Source organism: Pangasianodon hypophthalmus, chromosome 24 (assembly GCF_027358585.1).
Source record: "Pangasianodon hypophthalmus isolate fPanHyp1 chromosome 24, fPanHyp1.pri, whole genome shotgun sequence".
Classification (NCBI taxonomy): domain Eukaryota; kingdom Metazoa; phylum Chordata; class Actinopteri; order Siluriformes; family Pangasiidae; genus Pangasianodon; species Pangasianodon hypophthalmus.
The window spans coordinates 8,821,567-8,842,544 of record NC_069733.1 but is presented as its reverse complement, the minus strand read 5'-3'; the positions used below and the strand labels follow the sequence as shown (position 1 = coordinate 8,842,544).

The 20,978-nt window shown below is 37.7% G+C and overlaps 1 protein-coding gene across 1 annotated transcript; it reads left to right on the top strand.

Moving 5' to 3' along the window:
- The first annotated feature begins 4,877 nt into the window (after positions 1-4,877).
- Positions 4,878-13,853, top strand: LOC113536867 (uncharacterized). Its single transcript, XM_026930995.3, has 12 exons — positions 4,878-4,931; positions 5,035-5,163; positions 6,253-6,450; positions 7,223-7,388; positions 7,586-7,769; positions 8,784-8,866; positions 8,979-9,320; positions 9,499-9,678; positions 10,084-10,227; positions 10,354-10,403; positions 12,666-12,886; positions 13,015-13,853. The coding sequence occupies exons 1-12, from the start codon at positions 4,878-4,880 to the stop codon at positions 13,598-13,600; spliced, it is 2,337 nt and encodes a 778-aa protein (XP_026786796.3). The 3' UTR covers positions 13,601-13,853.
- The last annotated feature ends 7,125 nt before the right edge of the window (positions 13,854-20,978 follow it).

The window sequence follows — 20,978 nt, the reverse complement described above, 5'->3', positions numbered from 1 at the left end:
GTATCAGAGTATTGAGAAGCACACTTAATCTGAATGTGATGCTGCACTATGCAACACAGTCTTCCACTTACACAGAGACTTGTGGCATTGTGTTGAGAGTACTCGGCCTGGGGACCATTTCAATCCTGATATTTGATTGCTTGGAAATTTTATCCAGGTGCATCATGAAGCAGTATTATCATCTTGAATTCCTGACAATCTTCAGTCAGTCTATTGAGTCAGCTGGTAAAACAGTGAACACACTGCTGGATGCACAACTTTTTATAATAGTTATATTTATAATTATTTATAAATATAAATACACTATTTATAACAATCTGACATGTGGCCCACAGCAGAGGGATTTTTTTCATAGGGATCTTTTAGGAAATGAAAATGCATTTGAATGGCATGTATATGTAATATGTATATTATATGAAGTATAATCACCAACTGTAAACTGTGAATAATAAGGCTAGAGAGTTGGCAAGCAGCATTGACTACTGAGCTTTAGCTGGAAACACAGTTTGCTTTGTTAATAATAAAAGTTATTATTGCCTAAGCACTATGTCAGTAGCAGGCAGGTGAGTTGTGTGGCATGTGTTGGGAGCAGCAGGAAACTGAGAATCTGAGCTTTTTTCTTTTTCGCAGTCCCACAGCGTGCATGAAGCTGCCAAGTGCTCTCATATCAGAGTGTGCATTCTGCTGAATTACACCGTCAGCTACACTGCATAACAACACTACATGTCAGTCTTAATGTGGCTATGTATGTCATATACATAGAATGTGGGTGTGTCTGTTTAAGGACTGAAATCATCTCATTCTCAGTTCTGGGTGGTTAGATGGTCAAAAGGTCTTGTTGAAAATTCCTTGCAATGAGTCTAAGAGTAAAGCCTTTCTTTAACATGTATGCACAATATAACCTTGCATTATATTGCAATTGGTGTCTTGAAAAAGGTTTTTAAAAAAAAAGCTAGTAATGTTAGTACACCATTATTGTATTTGTATTGCGCACCTGTTCCTGACTACCTTAAAGTCTTCAGTTTAAATTTTTTTGTCTTTAATCGAAAGACATTTCAGGGCACAAAAAAGTGCATATATTTCAAAAAATTGTTGTCGTTCTTCTTTCAGGATATTTGAGTCGGCACAGATTTTATGCTGGATGCCCTTCCTGATGCAGCCCTCCCCAGTTCTATCCAGGCTTGGGACCGATGCTGGGAGTGCACTGTGGTGTGTAACCCCAGCAGCTGGGGTTGGTGTCCTGGCCGGGAATTGAACTCGGGCCGTGGCGGGGAGACCTCCGTGGCCTAACCAGTAGTCCTCCAGGGACTGCTATATTTCAAAAAATAAAGTACGAAAATAAAATCAAAATAGTGACATCTGCAAACTGTCTTGAAGTTATATGACTGTAATTATCATGCAATCATACAATCTAGAAGAAAAGAAATGAATGTTCTAGGAGGCTGTCACCATCATCCGTTTTTGGGATAAGAAAACGGATGATTCCCTGATTAGGATGTCATTTGTGTCCCACTGATATTACATTTACAGACAAGCACTGTATATAAAGTAAAGGTAACTGTGCTTCACAAAAACCTACATTCATATTTCAGGTACACTTCTGGGCAAAAAAAAAAGAAAAAAAATGGGCCAAGCCCAGAATGGCACTAAGCTACACTACTAAGCTTTTAGTGGTCTTTAAAACTAATCATTGATCAGAAAATTGGCAAGAATTAAACAGATGCATTGCTGAGGCTTCCTGTGCCAACTGCTCAGTTACTTTTGCTGCAGTGAACTGTTTGTTTGGTGAAAAGCCAGAAACAGGGAAATTCACATATATACTCTTCTTGTAAGCAAAGGTAAAATCATGATAATGATTAAAATGCTTGATGTAAAATTCAAACTAAAACATGTCTGGGTGTACAAAATTTTCCAAAAATATCTTCTGGGATGTTTTTTTCTTAAAAGATTAGTCATTATTTGGTTACCTGCCACACCTGATGCAGCCCATCAAGGGCCTGATAACAAGCTCATAAATGGAACCAGGACTGATAGAGCAGGGAGAGATCTACAGTTTTTGTTTAATTCTTGCTAATTTTCTGACCAATGATTTGTTGTTAAGACCATTAAAAGCTTAATATTTTGTCATTTTGGGCTTGGCCCATTTTTTTTGCCCAGGAGTGTACATCTCCCAGCCCACGATGACAACAGTTTACCTTGAAATACAGCATATTCAATAAATACTTTAAAAATCTAATTATTTTTGCATTAATATGTGAATCCATTTAACATCTCATGCTTGAAACATTTGTTTCCATGAGCTGTCCATTAATGGTTATGAAACTTACATTTTAGTTCCCAGAAAAACTACTCATCCATGTTTCCTGAACACACTGACCCCTTAAAATAGTTGGAATATTGCACAAGTCACATGTTGAACAGGAAGTTGCACCATGCAAATTTCCTGAAGATCATGGGAAGAGGAAAATTAAGTTCTCTTGCTCTTTTTTCTTTATTTTTAAAAACATTTTTGTATTATCTGATGAGGTCACTTGGAATATACAGCCATGTTATTATATCATTATAGGTTGAAAGTAAATTATTAATTAAAAAAAAACATTTTAAGTTAATCATTAGAATGTCATTAATGTTCTCATGCTTTTAGCATGGATGCTAATTAACCGCATTTTGTGTTTCTAAAAACTCAGCTGTTACTTTCAACTCTGTTACACATTTAAAAAAAAAAAAAACCTTGTAAAAAAAAAAAATGAGTTGGATGCCTGAGATGTTAAATGCTTGTTTTCGTAGATTTGGTGATTAAGATGATAAATAATAAAATGTATTTTTTAAAAGTTACAAAAGATGAATGGCACAGCAGTTGTGGAATCGCCCATGATTTATTTATTTTTTTTGTGAATTCAGCTTCACATTCATTGAACACATTTGTGGGTGAAGGTCGAAGTCCCTTGAGGTTGGGTAAAAATAAAAGAAGGAGGAATGTTGAACCTATCTAGAGTGACTCAGTGTTTCACTTCTAGTATTTATGAAATTTTCCCTAATGCTGATGCAGTATACAGTACAGTAAACAAGTATGTCATTTGACCTCAGACTGTGTTTTGCAGTGTGGGAGAAATGTTCCGAGTGACCGGGTGTCATTTATTGCGTTGGACATACTTGGAAAGAAAACTATACACAGCACCAAGCCAATAAGACAGCTTGGTAGGGATGATTGGGGGATTGCATCCAACAAGCCCAACAGTGGACATAGCTGGTTCTCTAGCACCCCCTGTTGTTCCAAGGTTGGTATAGCGGCATGAATTGTTCTCATTAAAATCTGTCCCCAGTATCCAAGACTTCAGAGCAATATTTTATAACATGATATTCATACATGGTTTAGTATTGCATATACTCTCTAGTAGAAATATGTTGCAACATTATATTACATTGTGTGCGTGTAGTTGAGTCTTAACACTGCGTATAAGGTTTAATCTATAATAATAAAGGTTTAAAAGTGTAAATGTTACAGTGAAACTAACACAATCAGTATCATGCCTAACACAATTTTCTAAAATTAATCAGAAAAACAACCCCAAAGCACTCTTATCTTATTTTAACTGGCCTGTACTGAATCAGCTGTAAAGATTTGATTAAAAGAGTAGGAGAAGGTTGGCCACTTCAGCCAAACACAACATGAAAGCAGGATCTGTGTGAATGGATATTTTGGATGCTTTGGAAGCTTTCCTTAAGCTAACAGAGCACAATACAGTTAGATCGGCCACAGTAGATATAGAGTGAGTGCAGGAATGTGTCCCTAAAGTAAGTCTACAGTAGCAGCATTTGGAGAAATAATTCCATGGAGGTATGGAGAGAGCAACTGGTATGAATGGCTCAAAAAATACATGAAACACTGGTTACATGCCAGTTACCATGTGGTGTGGCAACTTTTATTAATTAGGGTGGCAACCACAAACTGCAGAACAAAACCAAGACTAGTTATATAAAGCGTTCTCTTTCGTTCCTCAGCCAGTGAGAAACAGTAGGTTCAAGCCCATTATCCATTAATGAGAGACCAGAGCAGTGTGCCAACACCAGGCATCAAAGCTGACAGCCTCTCAGATATCACCTTGGCCTGGCACTAGAGCAGCGAGTGAAGGATCAACAAGGAGATGAAAGATCACATCATTACCACAGCACCTGGATTACTCTTTTGTCTCCATAAAAGAACAGCAGGTAGGATGAATTTTGTCCAACTATTTGAGTAATCACATCTTCAGACTACTTAGATGTTAGCTGAAATGAGCAGTAATTGTTTGATACTGTACATAGACAGTAGATTGTCTGGAACACATTACATCCAAAAATGAAGACCGTGTTTGTTACAGTTTGACCTTTGTTTGACAAATGTACAAAATGAAGGAAGATAACTACAGTAAGTAATACCAAGTATTGTGGATAATAAAATGTAAATAAGATCAATCAAAATACTCTGGATATAAACAGTGTCATAAACTGTAACTAGAAGCTGATTATCTTCATTTATCTCTCAGCAGTGAGGGCTTAGTGCTCAGTAGTTGTACATGCATTATGTAATGCGTTTGTCCTGAATGCTGGCTGTTTCCTTGCCTTCTTGGATCTCTGGATACCAGATGACGTGACACTGGACTTAGAATGCTATCATGTTTCACAGACATCTTATTCATTAGTCATGGTAGAACTGAAATGGGGCAGAATAGCTTTTATTCCCTCTGAACAAGCATCACTGTCATGATCTTTTAATTACCCCATATAAATGCCCAACCATAAAAGTTTGCCAATTTATTTTTTTTTCTTTTTAGAACAGAAGATTCGAGAGAGAAGTGACGGAAACCAGAAAGTTGCCACTTTCCACTAGGCGCATCATGAGACATAGCCAGAGTGTCCATGAGCTGTTTGATAAAGGAAACGGAGCAAAAGTCAGTGTGAATAAAGTGAATAAGCTGAGTAACATGAATTAGTATTTTCATTTAAGAGAGAAAGAGAAAATTAAATGCTGCATAAATTTTTTTTCCACTATAGATTCTTACCCAAAGTAGGACAGGGAAGAGGACACCTACATACTTCCACAGACTGGCCCTGGACAGTGTGATTACCAGCAAAGGAAGTCTCGTTCTGCTAAATGGACCTGATGCTATTGAGGTTCACAAGGTATATTCCAATACCATAAGGAAAATTCACATGGGATTCCCATATCCAATGGGTATTCAGTTGGAATTGCATGGTGAATTGGTATTCACTGAATATGGAATTTTAAGTAAGGTCATGAAGGAGTTTTTGTTGGATGTTAACAGGTTAGTCATTAAATAAGTACTAAAACACAATGAGGTGTGCTGTTACAGGAAAATAATAAATTATGGGGTGGTGTGATACACCCTGATGTGATGCCAACACCAGCATTTTGTATTATTATTATTTATTAAAGTACAGCACATGGTACTTTATATCTGTTTAGAGTTATGTTAAATGTTAGGGAATGTCCATGGAACAAGTTTACTCCTGTTATCACTTACTTTATAACAAGTATAAATAGTGGTTTCTACACCAGTATTTTCTTTTCCTCTTTCTTGAAGTAAGCAATAACAAAAAGCTGCTTGGTTTGTTATGTTACCAAGAAACTATAAAGCCCTGCCCTGAACACTTTCCCATGTCAGGAGACTTGTTTACAAGTTCTTACACTCGAGTTTCCCGACAGGAAAAAAAAATCATCACAGAAAACATCATATCAACAATTACACACGTGTTTTAAAACCCTCAAGTGTTAAAGATATTCCAGTCTTCCATGGTAGACTCAATGGGAATAATATGAATTTATTTATTTATTACAAGGTTTTTTTTAAGGGTCCAATATGAAATCCATCATTTTCCATGACCAAGACAGAATAAGTCATAGTTTATTTGTCTTTATATAAAATCCAATCTAAAATTTGTAAGAACTTGTGCACATTATCTAATTTGTATGAAAGTTGTAAATGGATAAAAGGTGAGAAACAGCTTTAAACAGAAGTTTACTGTATATATCATTGAATGAACTCATTTTTAAGGCCATGAGGTTAAAATTCATTGCATTTGGTCACCAGATCCATTTAATAAATACACACGAGTGTTTTATTCACCAGATCTCTAAAGCCTGCAGGTTTGTGGACTACTATATCGCATAGATAACTCACTGCCTTTTCATCCCAGTTTGCCTCTGTATGATTTTTACAGTCTTTGGATTTTTGATTTTCTACAACACAGCCCAGGAAATTGAGCCAGCTGGTGAATGGAGCCCATCTGACTGATGTTTACCTGCCAGCCATCACAGAAAAGACGTCAAACCTGCAAGCAGCGAGAGTAAATCTCAGCCAGTCCTGTCCACATGTGTACAGCAGCAGACGTCGCAGATCCACCTCATCTGTCATCTCGCAAAGAGCCTCAGACTTCAGTGCTAGAACGGTGAAGAACCAGCTTGCAGCATTTAGTTTTAGAGTTGAAACTGATACACAAATCTTTCCTAAGGCAATGCACACAAGTCAGTGTTGAGATTTGTGTATTTCTGGCAGAACAATCTCAGCTGCACCACTTTATACAATGACAGGCCATTTTTTCTCTGTATATCTCTGTATATGAACAACTTTCCATTAGTCACTGGCATTTTTATTCCGAAGTCTTTGAGTTTTATCCAAAAAACTTTAAAGTTTACGTGTTTATTGCACAGAGTGGATTCAGAATAAGCAATAATAAAGTAGCAGTTTATAATTTTTAGAGCCATCTCCTGCTTTAGAAGTAAATCACAATTGCAATGAGAACATTTACGATCCTTCCCCACCTCCAGAGCAGTTGCTCCTTTCCAGGCCAATAATAAAGTAAAAGGAAACCTTAAATAAAGACACAAGACAGATATATTGCATGATGATTTTGCAAATCTAATTAATAAATTCATTCATTTATTCATTCATCTTCAATAACTGCTATATGCTGATCATGGTTGCAATGGATCACTAGAGCAAATACACTCTACATGGGATGCCAGCCCATCACATTATTGCAAAGTACAGTATCTTTTTAAAGACATAGATTTTTTTTGAAGTTACAACAATGACTGCATCTTTAAATTGGATTTTCCCATATGTAAGACTGAAAAGTGTTTTACCTTTCAAAGATTCAAAGAGGTTTGCCTTAACATTCAAATATCTTCTTTTATTTTAATATTTCTCTTCCTAATCAGAATTATTTAAAGGAACAAAAAGAGTCAAGGAAGTCTAATGTCTTAGTGACAATGCTGTACCTGGGCCAGAGGAAGCCTGGGACCACCCAGGATGACATGAAAGTGCTCCAACAGAAATGCGGAGGGGAGAACATCTGTGTCTTTAAAGGATCTGTTCAGCCTGGAGGTAATAACACCAGACACTGCACACCATTGAGCCAGGAAGTAAAAAATTCAGTAATTCAAAAAGTTCTGAGACATAGCTTACTTTAATACCTGGCATGGAGGACCAAAATGATTGCCCATTTTCCCTAATGTTCTTCAGCTGAGTAGGAAATAATCATCATAATTGTGATTAACCATAATTTACAATGTCGTCTACAGAGCAGTTCCAGTTTATTTCTCAGAGACACCTTGGCTACCCATTCAGTGCCACCTTCTACGTCAATGGAATAATGGCCGGTAGAATAAGTTCATGCTGTGAGTATCGTTACACCCCCGGCTTTCAGCAAGGCCGCAAGAGCTGTTTCAGACTGATCCGACTGAGTGGAGGGAAACCCTGCTATAAGTAAGTGTTCTCTGTAATGCTTTAGATGTACTGTGACTTTGGTATAATACTCTTTGTACATAATGTTCTGCTATTTGAGACCATTCTTGTACTAAGTCTATGTAGTTTTTGTTATTGTCCCGCACTAAAGTATTTCTTTCCTCTGTGTTGAAAATTTAGGTTATTGTGTGTACATCTATAAGACCATAATTAATTTCATCATTATTATTATTATTATCATTGACTGGAACAATGTTGCATTAAATTGAGTTGAAACTGAGTGGAAATTGAAGCTGAGTTGAAGCTGAGTTAAGTTGAGTCCATAATAAAGCTGAAATTGAGGTTGGTCTGAGTTGAACTGAAGTTGAGTTGAGATGAATTAGTGGCCGTTGAAGGTAAATTAGAATTAGTTGATGTTGATTTGTTAAGTTAAGTTGAAACTGAGTGGAGTGGAAGTTCAACTTGTGGTAGGTTGAATCAAATTGAGGACAAAGTTGAAGTTAAAGTTGAGTTTGAGTTGAATTTCAGTTGAGGTTAGGTTGAGTTGAAGATGAAGTTGAGTTGAGTTGAAGTTATGTTGAGTTGAGTAGAGCTGAGTTGACGTTAAGGGGTAAAGTTGAAGTGGATTTTGAGTTTAGGTTGGCTTGAATTGAAATTGAGTTACATTAAAGAATTTAGTTAATGTTGAGTTTAGATGAATTCAGTTGAAGTTGAATTGAAGTTCAACTCGAGTTGAGTTGAAGTTGACTTGGCATTACGTTGGCTTGACTTAAACTGAACCGGAATTATGTGGAAGCTGAAGTTGAGTTGCTGTGAGTTGAATTAAATTAAGGTTAAAGCTGACGTTGTTGAGTGTGAGATGAATTGAAGTTGAGTTGAATTTAGTTTAAATTGAACTTTAGTGGAATTAAAGATGAACTTGATGTTGAAATTGAGTTTTATTGATGTTAAAGTTGAGTTGAGTCACTGAATTGAGATGAGTTGAAGTATGATATTTCTACAACACATTTCTGCTAATGTTTCCTTTTATTCCAGATGTGTGAATTCTAGACATGGTATTGGCAATGAACCAGAAGATATTATTCATCACAGTATCCACACTCTCAAATCTCATGAAGGTTGGATGACCTGCATATCAATGAGTATTAACAGTTTTCCCTATATGATCAAAAGGGTCAGTGTGCACATAATACTTGCATTATATTGGATCATATTTGAAATCATTTCTAGGTAACATGGAGTCTTGCCCTTCTTCCCCTTTATTCATCCCTACTGGAATGGAGAGATCTGTACAGAGAACAAGAAAGCTTCCCAAAGATGCCAGCAAGGTGCTAACAGATAGTGAAGATATGAATGACAGCATGACAGAAAGAAAACGATACAAGCGACAGAAGAGGCGTTATGGCCGGCGAAGAGACAGCAATGGCTCTGAGGCATCTCAATACAAAAGAGACACTAGAGAGGATGAAACCAAGTCAACAGTTTTGAATAGCTCAATACCTCATCTGGAAAAATCAAAGAATGTGAAGGAACATGGCAAAGAGAAGCCAAAGACCAGCAATAAAGACAAAGGTGAATATTTTACTTTTATGAAAGTTAATTGGGCTTGTGAAAGGATTGGACAAGGTTACTTTGGCACCTTATCATATCTCTTAAAACTTACAACCACTCTAAGCATAAATGCTATATTTCATTTGATAAAACCCCTTCAGACAAACAGAGGAGTTATGGGCAGTTGTACTTCTTGAAGATTTATTACAGGACAGAGAAGCCCTGAGTAAGCAAATTGGAAAGGAAAAGCTAGATCCTCGGGAATCAAATGGCAAAAGCAGAAACGGGGATAGACTGAGAGACTTCTATGAAGAATGTGTTGAAATGAGCACTGGTCTGGAATCTGGCCTAGAACAACACAAGTGGTTCAAAGCAAACAGTAAGTAAAGAACTGTGGCTTATTGCTCACAGACAAGGTTCCCATTGAGTCATTTAAACTGATTCCCACCGAGTCACTTTTACAAAATAGTTCAATCCTGCAAAAAAATTGTTTTTTAATGTAGCAATATACTTCAGGTACCATGAGAATATGCCAGGAAGACATTTAAAAGCTATGGATCTTCCGAATCTTCCTCATTACTTATACCCAGAATATTTTATTGTCAAATATGGACTACTGTAACCTGAGACTGTTCTTTAAAATGATCACAGAGTTTATAACATTTAGACTAAGACAACTGAACATATTGGAGGATTTTAAGACCATAGTTTAAGACCATAGTTTAAGATCATAGAGTACTCTATTTGTGCTGTAACATCAACAGCTGTTTTTTCCCATTCTTAGAGTTTGAGAGGAATAAACTCAGAGAGCAGCTCACTTTGGGCCCCCACCCTAATGACTCAGCTACTGAGTTGGAACTCAGTGAAGAGAGTGATAATGCTGTCCATTCAAAGTCAGGGAAGCCCAGGACTGATATGAAAAATCAAGGTTAGTATGACAAACTCAACACACATAAATGCCCTGTGTAAAAAAAAAAAAAAAAAACAAAAACACACATTTGTACATTTCTCTGCTACGCTATTGTGATTATTTAACCATGAACTCTATTTTTAGAGATCCTAGAGAATGACGCATTTGAGAAAAAACAAGAACTGCAAAAAAAGGTTGGTTCAACCACCAAAGTGTGGATAAATCTTTTTTTATTAACATTACAGTTTTATTAACATTACAGTGTTATATAATATGTACAAAGCTTTTGATCAATGTGGCATTAAACTAAATCAAAAGCTATGTCTAGCTGAGATCTAGTCAGGAGTGAGTCCAAATCAAAGCAAAGGTCAGTGTTAGGAAAGAAGAGAGGTTTATCAGAAGATAGCTTTGTTTGAACACCTTAAAGACGATGCAGCTTATTGTAATTGCATTTCTCTTGGTGCTAGTGACAACACTGAATCTGCACAAGCAAAGACATTAAATATAAAGGATATAATAAGAGAAAGCAATACTGGAAGTTTAAAACCTTATGTGAGACAATATGCATATGAGAAAAACAAGATTCTGCATTTAAAAGCAAAGCAGTAATCTATGCTCTGCACTACAGCTTGTTTCACTGAAGTAATTACAAACACTTTTTGCTTTGTTGAACCAAGGTTTATTACTCCAAATTTATTTATAGCAGACATGGCGTCTGTGGCCAAAATGAAAATGATGAACATGCATAGAGCTGAGAGGCTAAAGTTTCCTGGCATCAAGCAGGTCTGCTTTTGAATGAAATAAACCAATGCCCCTTTTCCTGATCAGCTGGCTAAATGAAGCAGACCCAGTGGCTTTGTTTTGTAGAAGAGTACATGTTAGTGCTGCATAAACAAAATTTACCGAACTAAACCATCCTTGCAAATACACCAAATAGTTTACTTTGACTTGAAAAATTCTAAGTATTATACATTACCACCATTCATTTAATTGATGGATCCATCCAATACACTAAGGGTTTCACTTTATTAGATATTATGAATGGTTACATTAAGTAGCCAGTAGTAGTCCTATAGAGGTCCCTTTCCATTAATAGATGGGGTACAATGGCTGTCAGTTGAATAGCAAAAAAAAAAAAAGGCTACAGTCAGTTACCTACAAAGTGTACATACACTCACCAGTCACTTTAATAGGAACACCTGCTCATTCATGCAACCATCAAATCAGTCCATGTCACGCAATTATCCAATCATGTTGCAGCAGCACAGTGAATAAAATCATGCAGATACAGGTCAAGACCTTCGGTTTATGCTCACATTCAACATCAGAATTGGGAAATAATGTGATCTCATTGACACTGATAGTGGCATTGTTGTTGGTGCCAGATGGGATGGTTTGAGTATTTCAGAAACTGCTGATCTCCTGGGATTTTCACGCACAACAGCCTATAGAGTTTACAGAGAATGGAGTGGGGAAAAAAACATCCAGTAAGTGGCAGTTCTGCAGGAGGTACAAAATTGTTGATGAGAGAGGTCAGAGGAGAATGGCCAGACTGGTTCAAGCTGACAGGAATGGTATGGTAACTCAAATAGGTCTTTTTTCAATCTTCAGTAGTTCAGTTTCAGTGAGCCTGTGTCCACTGTAGACTCAAATTCCTGTTCTTGTTGACATGAGTGGAACCATGCCCAGCTCCATGGGGGACAAGGGGGCTTGGCCCACCCAATCACGGGATTGGGCTGCCATTTTTAGAAATTTTCTTATGAAATAATGATCCCTATCCCCCTCTTAAATAGTAACACCTGAATGTGTGAATGTTCATAAGAACTTGAAAGTTAGCAGACAGTTAATGATGTAAATGCAAGAAGAAGCCTATAGAAAAGGACCTTTCTTTTAAGTTTAACATTGTAACCCCCCACCACCCCACCCCCAAATTCTGCCACCAAATTCTGTGGCCTCCAACAACCCCCCATCCATCCCCCCACCTCCTTACAACTTACAGCTATGATGTGGTCTTCTGCTGTTGTAGCCCTTCTGCCTCAATGGGTTGTGCATTCTGGGATGCTTTTCTGCTCACCATGGTTATAAAGAGTGGTTATTTGAGTTGCTATAGCATTCCTGTCACCTTGAACCAGTCTGGCCATTCTCCTCTGACATTCACCCAAGTTCCCTGTAGTTAGAAAATGAATGAATAAGCAGGTAACTCAGTGTTTTGATTGGACAAATAAAGACAGAGATACCTTTTAATTTTCCATACACTAATTATAGAATTTCTGCTCAATTCCCATGTAAGAGAATATCTTGCATCAAGATATTCCTTTAATTTATGTTTGCAATATTTGGCAGAACTGAACCTCTGTTGTATTTTTGTAGTATATTGCAGAAGTGCTGTATATTGTACTGGATATTATAGAATCATTGACATTTTCAGAGAATGTGTGTCTATACATTTACTGCAGCTGGATGCTATGCTGGAGGTGTTGAATACATCAGATGAGGTGGAGCTGGTGCTGAGGAATACAGGAGTGACAGATGAACTGCTACTGAGTTTTGTGGCAGCACTGAAGAATAGCCTATCTGAAGTCACATTGGTCAACCTCAATCTCAACCATATCGGACCTCTAGGAGTTCATGGACTGCTGGACCTTCTACAGGCCAAACCAGAGATCAAGGGACTACTGTAAGCCATCAAATCAACTGACTTCTCTGTCAGACTCACTACAAATAAGTTAGTTAATATTATAGATTATGGATCAGAGTCTTCTGAATCACCCTGTAATTATCAATAAACTTTTCTTTTCTGTCTAGGTTGTTTGGAAATCATCTAGGCGATGTAGGAGTTCAGGTCCTGCTTAGTGGTGTGGCTGATCTTCAAGTAAAAACAGCAGCATCACCAAGAATGCCAGTATATCCAAGACAATTCTACCTTTCTGAGCCAAGCTTTGCACTCATAGAGCTGGACTTGGGTGGAAATGGGATTGGCAGTGAGGGACTGAGAGTATTAGGCACCTTTATAAGGTATCACTCCCAGTTGCAATATCTGGGCCTGGCCCAAACATGTTGCTCTAGCATGGAGGCCTGGTATGTCTTTTTTGAAAGTCTGAAGGTAAACAATAAACTCACCCACATCATTCTAGATGAGAACAACCTGGGAGACCAAGGGGTCAAACTATTTGCTGAGGCTCTGCAAATCAATGAAAGCTTGCGGAAAATAGACTTGGACCGCAATAATTTTGGTGAGGTTGGAGGACATGCTCTCCTTGAGGCACTCTCCATAAGCCAGTGTTCTCTCGAGCACTTAAGCTTGGAGCAGAACTACATCAGTACAGAACTGATGAGCAAATTTCAGGATGTGGTTAAGACTAGTGATGTACGTACTACTTTAAAAGCTTAGACCTGGAAATTGTACTCTAAATACCAGAAGACAAACTGTAAAAGAACTGGAGCCCGAGCCTCACTAAAATGGGAAGCTGAGTAACTTTGTGACCTGTGTGTGGGTGGCTTCCAACAAACCCAAATGAATTGCTTTATTCAGAGTTCCATCTGCTTGGCTGTTCAATATAAACTTGGCCCATGAATGTAAAAGTTCAGAGAAATATTTGCATCAGCTCTTGAGTGGGGTTCTTGAGTCCCTCTCAGTTGGAAGCTCGTATTAACATATCTTTGAAGTCAATAACTTGTCTGTAATCCTAAAACAGTAAAATTTTATTAAAAGTTTGTGATTCAGAGACCCTACTCACTGAGGTCAATATTTATTTTACAGTCCCTGACTTAAACACAAGTACTGGCTTTGTGATCATCATGTTCTTTATGTTTTTATTAGGGAGGCAATATGGACAATTTGGTGTGTAATTACTCTCTTTTCCAGTTTGTACTTATTCTTAGTGAACGAAATTGCCCAAACCTAAAGCCGTTATACACATTATACTAGTAATGAAGAGCAATGTTTTGAACTGTATATATATACATATATATATATATCATTGACTATACAGAATCACATATAATTTTTATTTTACTTATAACATTGCTACTGTAAAAGGCTTTTCATCTTAATATTTGATATTATTAGTATAATATATATATATATATATATATATATATATATATATATATATATATATATATATATCAAATATTAAGATGAAAAGCCTTTTACAGTATTTGATATTATTAGTATAATATATATATATATATATATATATATATATATATATATATATATATATCAAATATTAAGATGAAAAGCCTTTTACAGTAGCAATGTTATAAGTAAAATAAAAATTATATGTGATTCTGTATAGTCAATGATTATGGAGGAATAATACACAAAGTAATATTGGGTTTCCTTCAGCTTCTCCAGTTTCCTCTCACCTCCCAAAAGCATACCAGTAGGTGGCTTGACTACTTCAAATTACCTCTATATGTGAATGAGCATGTGAATGTGTGTGTTTACTTGGTGTCTTGTGATGGACTGGTGTCTCATCCAGGTTGTATTCCTACCTCATGCCCAGTGTTCTTGGGATAGGGTCCAGCTGTAAAGTGTCAGCGTTACCAGCTGTGTTAGTCACTCCACTGCTCCAGCACTCCATCAGCTTTCACTGATGACCCAAATACATCTCCAGAGAGTTCAGCAGCGAGACCTGGCGTCCCAGAAGGGATCCTTCCTGTTCATCCAGAGCCACTGGCTGCTCTTCTCAGCAGCTTTGGAGAGGGCTTTGATGGCTTGCCAGTGAGCCTGCCCTTGTACTACAAAAGTACACACATTAAATACAGTTCAATAAACAATAAATACAAAGGAAAGTCCACATACAATACAATAAAATGAGCATAATACAAATACAAAATACACATTCAGTGGTATCTGGTAAAGGGAATGTCAGTTCTGCTTATTTGTTATTGGTGGCTTTTTGGGAAGAGTAACTGCTGTTGGGGAAAAAACTGTTCTGGTTCTGATGGAGCAGTACCATTTATTCATGGACAAATGTAGTGATTTCATTTTAGGAACAATTTTCTGAGGAAGCAAATATGGCAAAGGAAAAAAGCTCCAAATGAAAGAACCCCCTTACAAGATTCACCTCATACACAGACTGAGAATATGTTACAGGGAAGCAAACTCAGAAATCCATTAATCATGACAAAAGTAAAATATCAAAGGATGATTCTGATAAATGCAATTATATCACTGCCTCTAAAGCCTCAAGCAGGAAGACATGCCACTGTCAGTACCATGAAAATGGGGAATTCAGGTTTCAGGTTCTAAATTATTTGATATTGTTACTACCAGCAAATTTGAGGACAGTTTTCACTAGTATGTTCCTCTTCAGCAAAAGTGAAGTGATTCTGTCAACATGCTCTAGAAGTCTTCACAGAAATACAGTCCTTACACCAGACCAAGGCAAGACCCAAGTTTAGTGGAAACAATGGAAAGGTGTTAAGGAAGAGCTTATGAAACTCACTTGAACACACTGGCAAACTTGCAGAAGTCATGAAAATATATTTTAAAAATGTATTTCCCAAAATATAAACATACTAGCAGCCTAATTTAAACCACTTTCATATCTGGCAGCTCACTCATGTCCACACGAAATTTGTCTGACAAGCTTTCTAAAAACAAAAAAAAACAAATAGTGAACCTCCTGTTCATATCTGTACTTGCATCTGTTGACCTCAGTGTGTGTGTGTGTGTGTGTGTGTGTGTGTGTGTCGTTCTTTTTTTAATCTAATGCAAGTGCTTTTCAGCGCACGCCTCTTCTACTTAATAAAAAAATCAAAAGAATCCAAAACACTAAGCTGTTCACAGCTTGTCAAGTCCGAGTTCAAATTTAAGTTCAAGTTCAAAGCAAGTGTGTTGCGTCAGCTCCATTAGCTCCATCTCTCTCTGGCTCACAGACTCTACTGAAAGGAAAACACACATACAGATATAAGTAGGCTGCCAGTAATAACACACAGGTGAGAACAATCACGTGTTACCTGCTTGCTCAACCCAACTGTTCTCTCTGTCCGCAGCCGATGCTTGAATGGTCCTGGTGACATGGAACCAGTGTTGACGTTCCCTGCACCACCTCCCCAGCCAGAGTGGCACACACCCCACACCTCACTACACTGCAGCAGGATCTATACACCATCATAGGTTTTAATATGTTCCTAAAACTTTGGCAATTCATCCCTAAAATCAGTGGATGCCCATTAAGGTGGGGACTAACTGCCACCTCAATGCTACGCATTTGGCCCTGGAAAGTTATTTACACTGACACCAGAGGATATTTGAGAACAACTCCGTGCACACACCTCACCTTCATCAATCGTGCATTTCCCAGTACCCCACATTGAATCAGATTTGTTAGGTTGAGGTCTTCCAGTGTTTCCACTTCTGGGGATGCTGCCAGGTTTTCCTCCACCAGTTGGATGGCCTTGTTGAGGGACGCTGGCTGGTGGCACTAGACCCACTCCACTGCTCCTGCCAGGAGTCGAGTGTTCCAACATCGCTAGATTGAGGATGCCACTAGATGGGTGGCCAAACTGCATGACCTTCAGGGTCCGGAAGCATCAGAGATGTTCTTCCAGGGTCCGGCCAACCTGCCGCAGCACTGCCTACTTTACACTCTGGTACTCCAGTTACATCCATGACTCCAGTTGCATCTGCTGAGCAGCAAGCTGGGCTTCCCCCAACAGCAAGGGGAGGAGGAATAAGGCCCACTCATCCTCAGGCCATCCCTATGCAGCTGCCACATTCTTGAAGAGCTCCACAAAGGCCTCTGGATTGCCCACTGTGGACATCTTTGTGATCATCACAGCCAGGCCGGCTGTAACAACCTCTGATGGAGGAGCTCCAGCTGGAGGAGCAGTTAGTTGTATCTGGATCATGTCTGTCCTCAGCCTGCTCCTTAACGGTGGCTTCGAAGTGCTGTTGTTGTTGTTGTTGTTGTTGGTGCAGGTCGAGGAGGGCCTGATGTTGCATCTGGAATCTGAATCTAAATAATGTATTTCTATTCAGTTATACTCCTAGTAAGAATGCTCCGGATTGCATTGGGGCAACAGTGAGGAGGACTGCAAACAATCATGTCCTGAGGGGACCTGATATTGGGGATGTCTAGATCGTTCATGAGAAATTGTAAGCCAACCTTCATGGTGTCCAACTATACTATATAACTGAAACATAGCTTCTCATGTATGACACCCATTCAAATCAATGTCAAGAATGGGGAAGAGTCACCAATTAATACTAGATAGGACTATCATTCACTGCTGGCAGCTATCATGCATCTGTACTGAGCCACATACAGTATGTGACAGTGTTTCAGTCCAACAGCTTACTATGTGGCTGGCAACATCCATCATTTTGATCTAATGAAATAGTAAGAGAGAGTCCCAAATAGCATTCAGAGGGGAGACCGTAGTACCGTCACATATGATAAAACTCGTGGTTGGCAAAGGCAATAATGATTGATCCATATGTTCAAACTGAGTTCTTTCACTCACATGGGCTCAATTTACATCTCTATCAAAAATCTATACCTCACAGCTCCACGATCCCAGGTTCAAAACTGAGCTCAGGTTATTGCCTGTGTGGAGGTTCATGTGTCCTCCCTGTGTCCATGTCAGTTTCCTACTCTTTCTCCAGTTTCCTCTCACCACCCAAAAATGTGTCAGTAGGTAGTTTGGATACACAAAAATGCCCCTAGTTGTAAATATGCATGTGTATGGTGCCCTGTGGTCGACGGGTGCCCTATCAAGGCAGTATTTCAGCGTCACGCCCACATTTCTCAGCATAAGCTCCATATGCCCCACAATCCTGATCATGATAAAGCTGCTACTGAAGATGAATAAATGTATAATGACTTTTCACATGAAATACAGTGGTCCAGTTTAAAACCTGCTTTTTTATAGTGTAAATGTTTTAATTATTATATGGTTATACACATTTGGAAAAGGTTAATGATTATTTGAATTATTAAAATATTCTTTCCTGTCTTTATATTTCAGGCTACCACAGTCACTGCCTTGTCAGCTCTGTCAGATGGAATTATTATGGAATTTTATTTTTTTAAAAATTTTATTTTAAAAGTGTTTATTCCCTGCTCATTCAACAGTGCTCAGATTAAAGAATGAATTTTTTTCCTGATTTAAAGAGACAGTATCATGTATATCAGTGTCATGGTCGAGAAAGATGCAAGGACGTGCTTTTTATTAAACAAAAGAGGAAAAAAAAAAACAAAGTCAAAACAAGAATCATGAGTTAAACAAAACAAGAGCTAAGGAAATGTTGCACTTAATATACAACAGGCTGCAGGCAGCAGAAGCTTAGCAACTAAACAGAGAAAATACAGAACTTAAATAGGGACACTAATCAAGGGTGAAACACAAAACATGTGACTGTTATTAAGAGGGCCTGTGTCAGAGTCATATAATCTGTTGTAGTCTGAAGGGGCTGATGGGAAATGAAGTCCAAGTTGGCCATCTCATGGCTAAAACTAGCACTGACGTATTGCTTTATTTCTGAAATTTTAAATGCAAAAAAGAAGACATTCACAGTCAATTACAGTGAAATATGATTCATTTAAAAGCATGTACATCTAAATTAGAAGTTGTAAAGATAGTGCTGGGGCAGAACATCTGTGTTGAGTCATTAGATTAGACGATTGCTTTGCAAGGTTTTATTATGGCCCAGGAATAGGGAGCCGTTTTACAGGACCAGGTGTTCTCCATGAAAAAAAACATCATTACTTCATGTTCCCACATTGTGAGATAATAATGCTCCAGTAAACACTATAAAACAAACAAAAGAAAGGTTTCGTAAACATAAAATGAATTTAAACACATTCCATGGCAGCTCCAAACACGAATGGTATAAGAAGTTTTTAAACACAGAAAGTAGATTTTACTTCCTTTATCACAAAACTTTACTTCTTGTAAAAAGGCCCAGTTTCCAGTTCAGTAATGGACTCACAAAATGATAGTGATATAATAGGAATACACTACAGCACAGGCATTGCTCTTCAGTGATGTTACTTTGGCATCCTCTGTGAGTGTTGTCGTTGATGTCAGATGGTCACAGCTGGAATGGATAGAGAGCCCCAGGAAACCAAATACAAGTGGAAAATATTCTAAACATACTTTAGTTTTGCTTTGGTTTTGCTCTTTTGGCTGATCTGACATAATTAAAATTCATACTGCATTGTAAGTGTCAGAAATCATGTAAATTAGATTACTGACTGTACTTTGTGCTGCTTGATGCACTCCACAGTACAAGCTGAGCTGGACCAAAGACAGAAATTCCAGTGTAATACAAAGAGAACATTGTTTGGCCTAAATATCCTAAATATTAATATCTTAAGAGATTGTGAAGGTAGTATTTGTCCCAAAATGTGGATTTTCCTTTAGTTTATAGTGCCATGACTCTGTATAACCTGGGAGAAAAAAAGCAATTCTTGGCAGTATTGAAATCATTCAAGCATATGGAAATAATAAGGATTGATATGCTGATATGCAGAGCCACATTCAATTCTCTTAAGCCTACTTTAGGGTGTATAATCTCTTTGTATATTTTAAATCAGGAGTTCCCAAAATCGGGGTGGCTTGGTTTACAAATCAGGTTGTGAGAGAAACCTTTCGTTTTATGTAAAACTCAATATTACAGATAACACTCATGGTTTGTGTGCTACTATTTTGAACTGTTACTTGGATTCATTCTTCAAGCCATTCAGCAAACCACTTTTAAATTAATAGTGTGTACTATTGTAGTCTTTTTCACTATCCTGACACACTGCATTAGCGTAGGAGTTCAGTAATAAAAAGGGACACATTTCTCAATTCATCAACCTTTGCTAGTTCCCCCTTCTGTTGTTCCCCAATGTAACAAAAGACATCAGTGGAACAACAGAAGTCAAGAAAATGAACATATAAATATGCTGGACACATTTGATGAATATGGATTTACATGTCCTTATTAATTTTAACCTGGAATAAAAAAGTGTAGGGTGGTCAAAGCTTGGGGTCGCAGAAAATTCTTGATATCCATTTGGGTTTGTTTGTGGAAAAACTCACACAATTTGGTTTACGTCATCTGTGCTATACATGCTTTACACATAAACTATATAATACAACAACTGATTCAGAGCATCAAATGTGGAGTTGAACATGCTGTTTAAAAAGAGTAAAAACACAGCATTATGATTCAAATTTCACAAATATATTTTTTGTAATATGTCAGAAAAGTAGTATATACAAAGAGGCAATTTATAAAATAATATAAAATGTTAGCACGTTTGCATAATAAAACAATTGTTAGGCAACTTTGAATATATAATATAATTGTTTTATTTACAGAGTGGCAACATTTCTGTTTCATCAGGGCATGGCAATGGTCCATCATCAGTGTCTTTTGGGGGGTCAGGGAGAGGGGGGTGATGCTGATCAAAGCTTTTCGCAAAAGTAATTTCTTCGGCAGGTTGTAATTGAGCCTGTCTAAATTCCCCCTGGCCTTTAGTCTGTCAGGTTGATCTTCTCCCCTTCATCCCCTGATATGGATCATTGCTGAAGACGTGTAAAGTTGAAAGATGGATAATAAATGGCGTGTACTTGTTTATAAATACACTAGTGTAATTTATTCTGACATTGGTTGTGTTTGTGGTAAGTCTTTTATTCATCCAATATGATTATGCTTGAATTCGTGCTAGAGTTGATGAGAGATCCATGTTCATGAAATTTAGTTTGCATTTTGGAGTGTACTCTTGAAGTAATAAAACATCTTAAGAAAACATAATACGGCA

Bases quoted from the DNA above. Each gene is read 5' to 3' on its own strand.
- LOC113536867 (XM_026930995.3), top strand. From the start codon at position 4,878: ATGAGACATAGCCAGAGTGTCCATGAGCTGTTTGATAAAGGAAACGGA. The intron at 8,867-8,978 runs GTTGGATGACCT...AATCATTTCTAG, and splicing joins CACTCTCAAATCTCATGAAG to GTAACATGGAGTCTTGCCCT. The intron at 9,321-9,498 runs GTGAATATTTTA...TACTTCTTGAAG, and splicing joins GACCAGCAATAAAGACAAAG to ATTTATTACAGGACAGAGAA.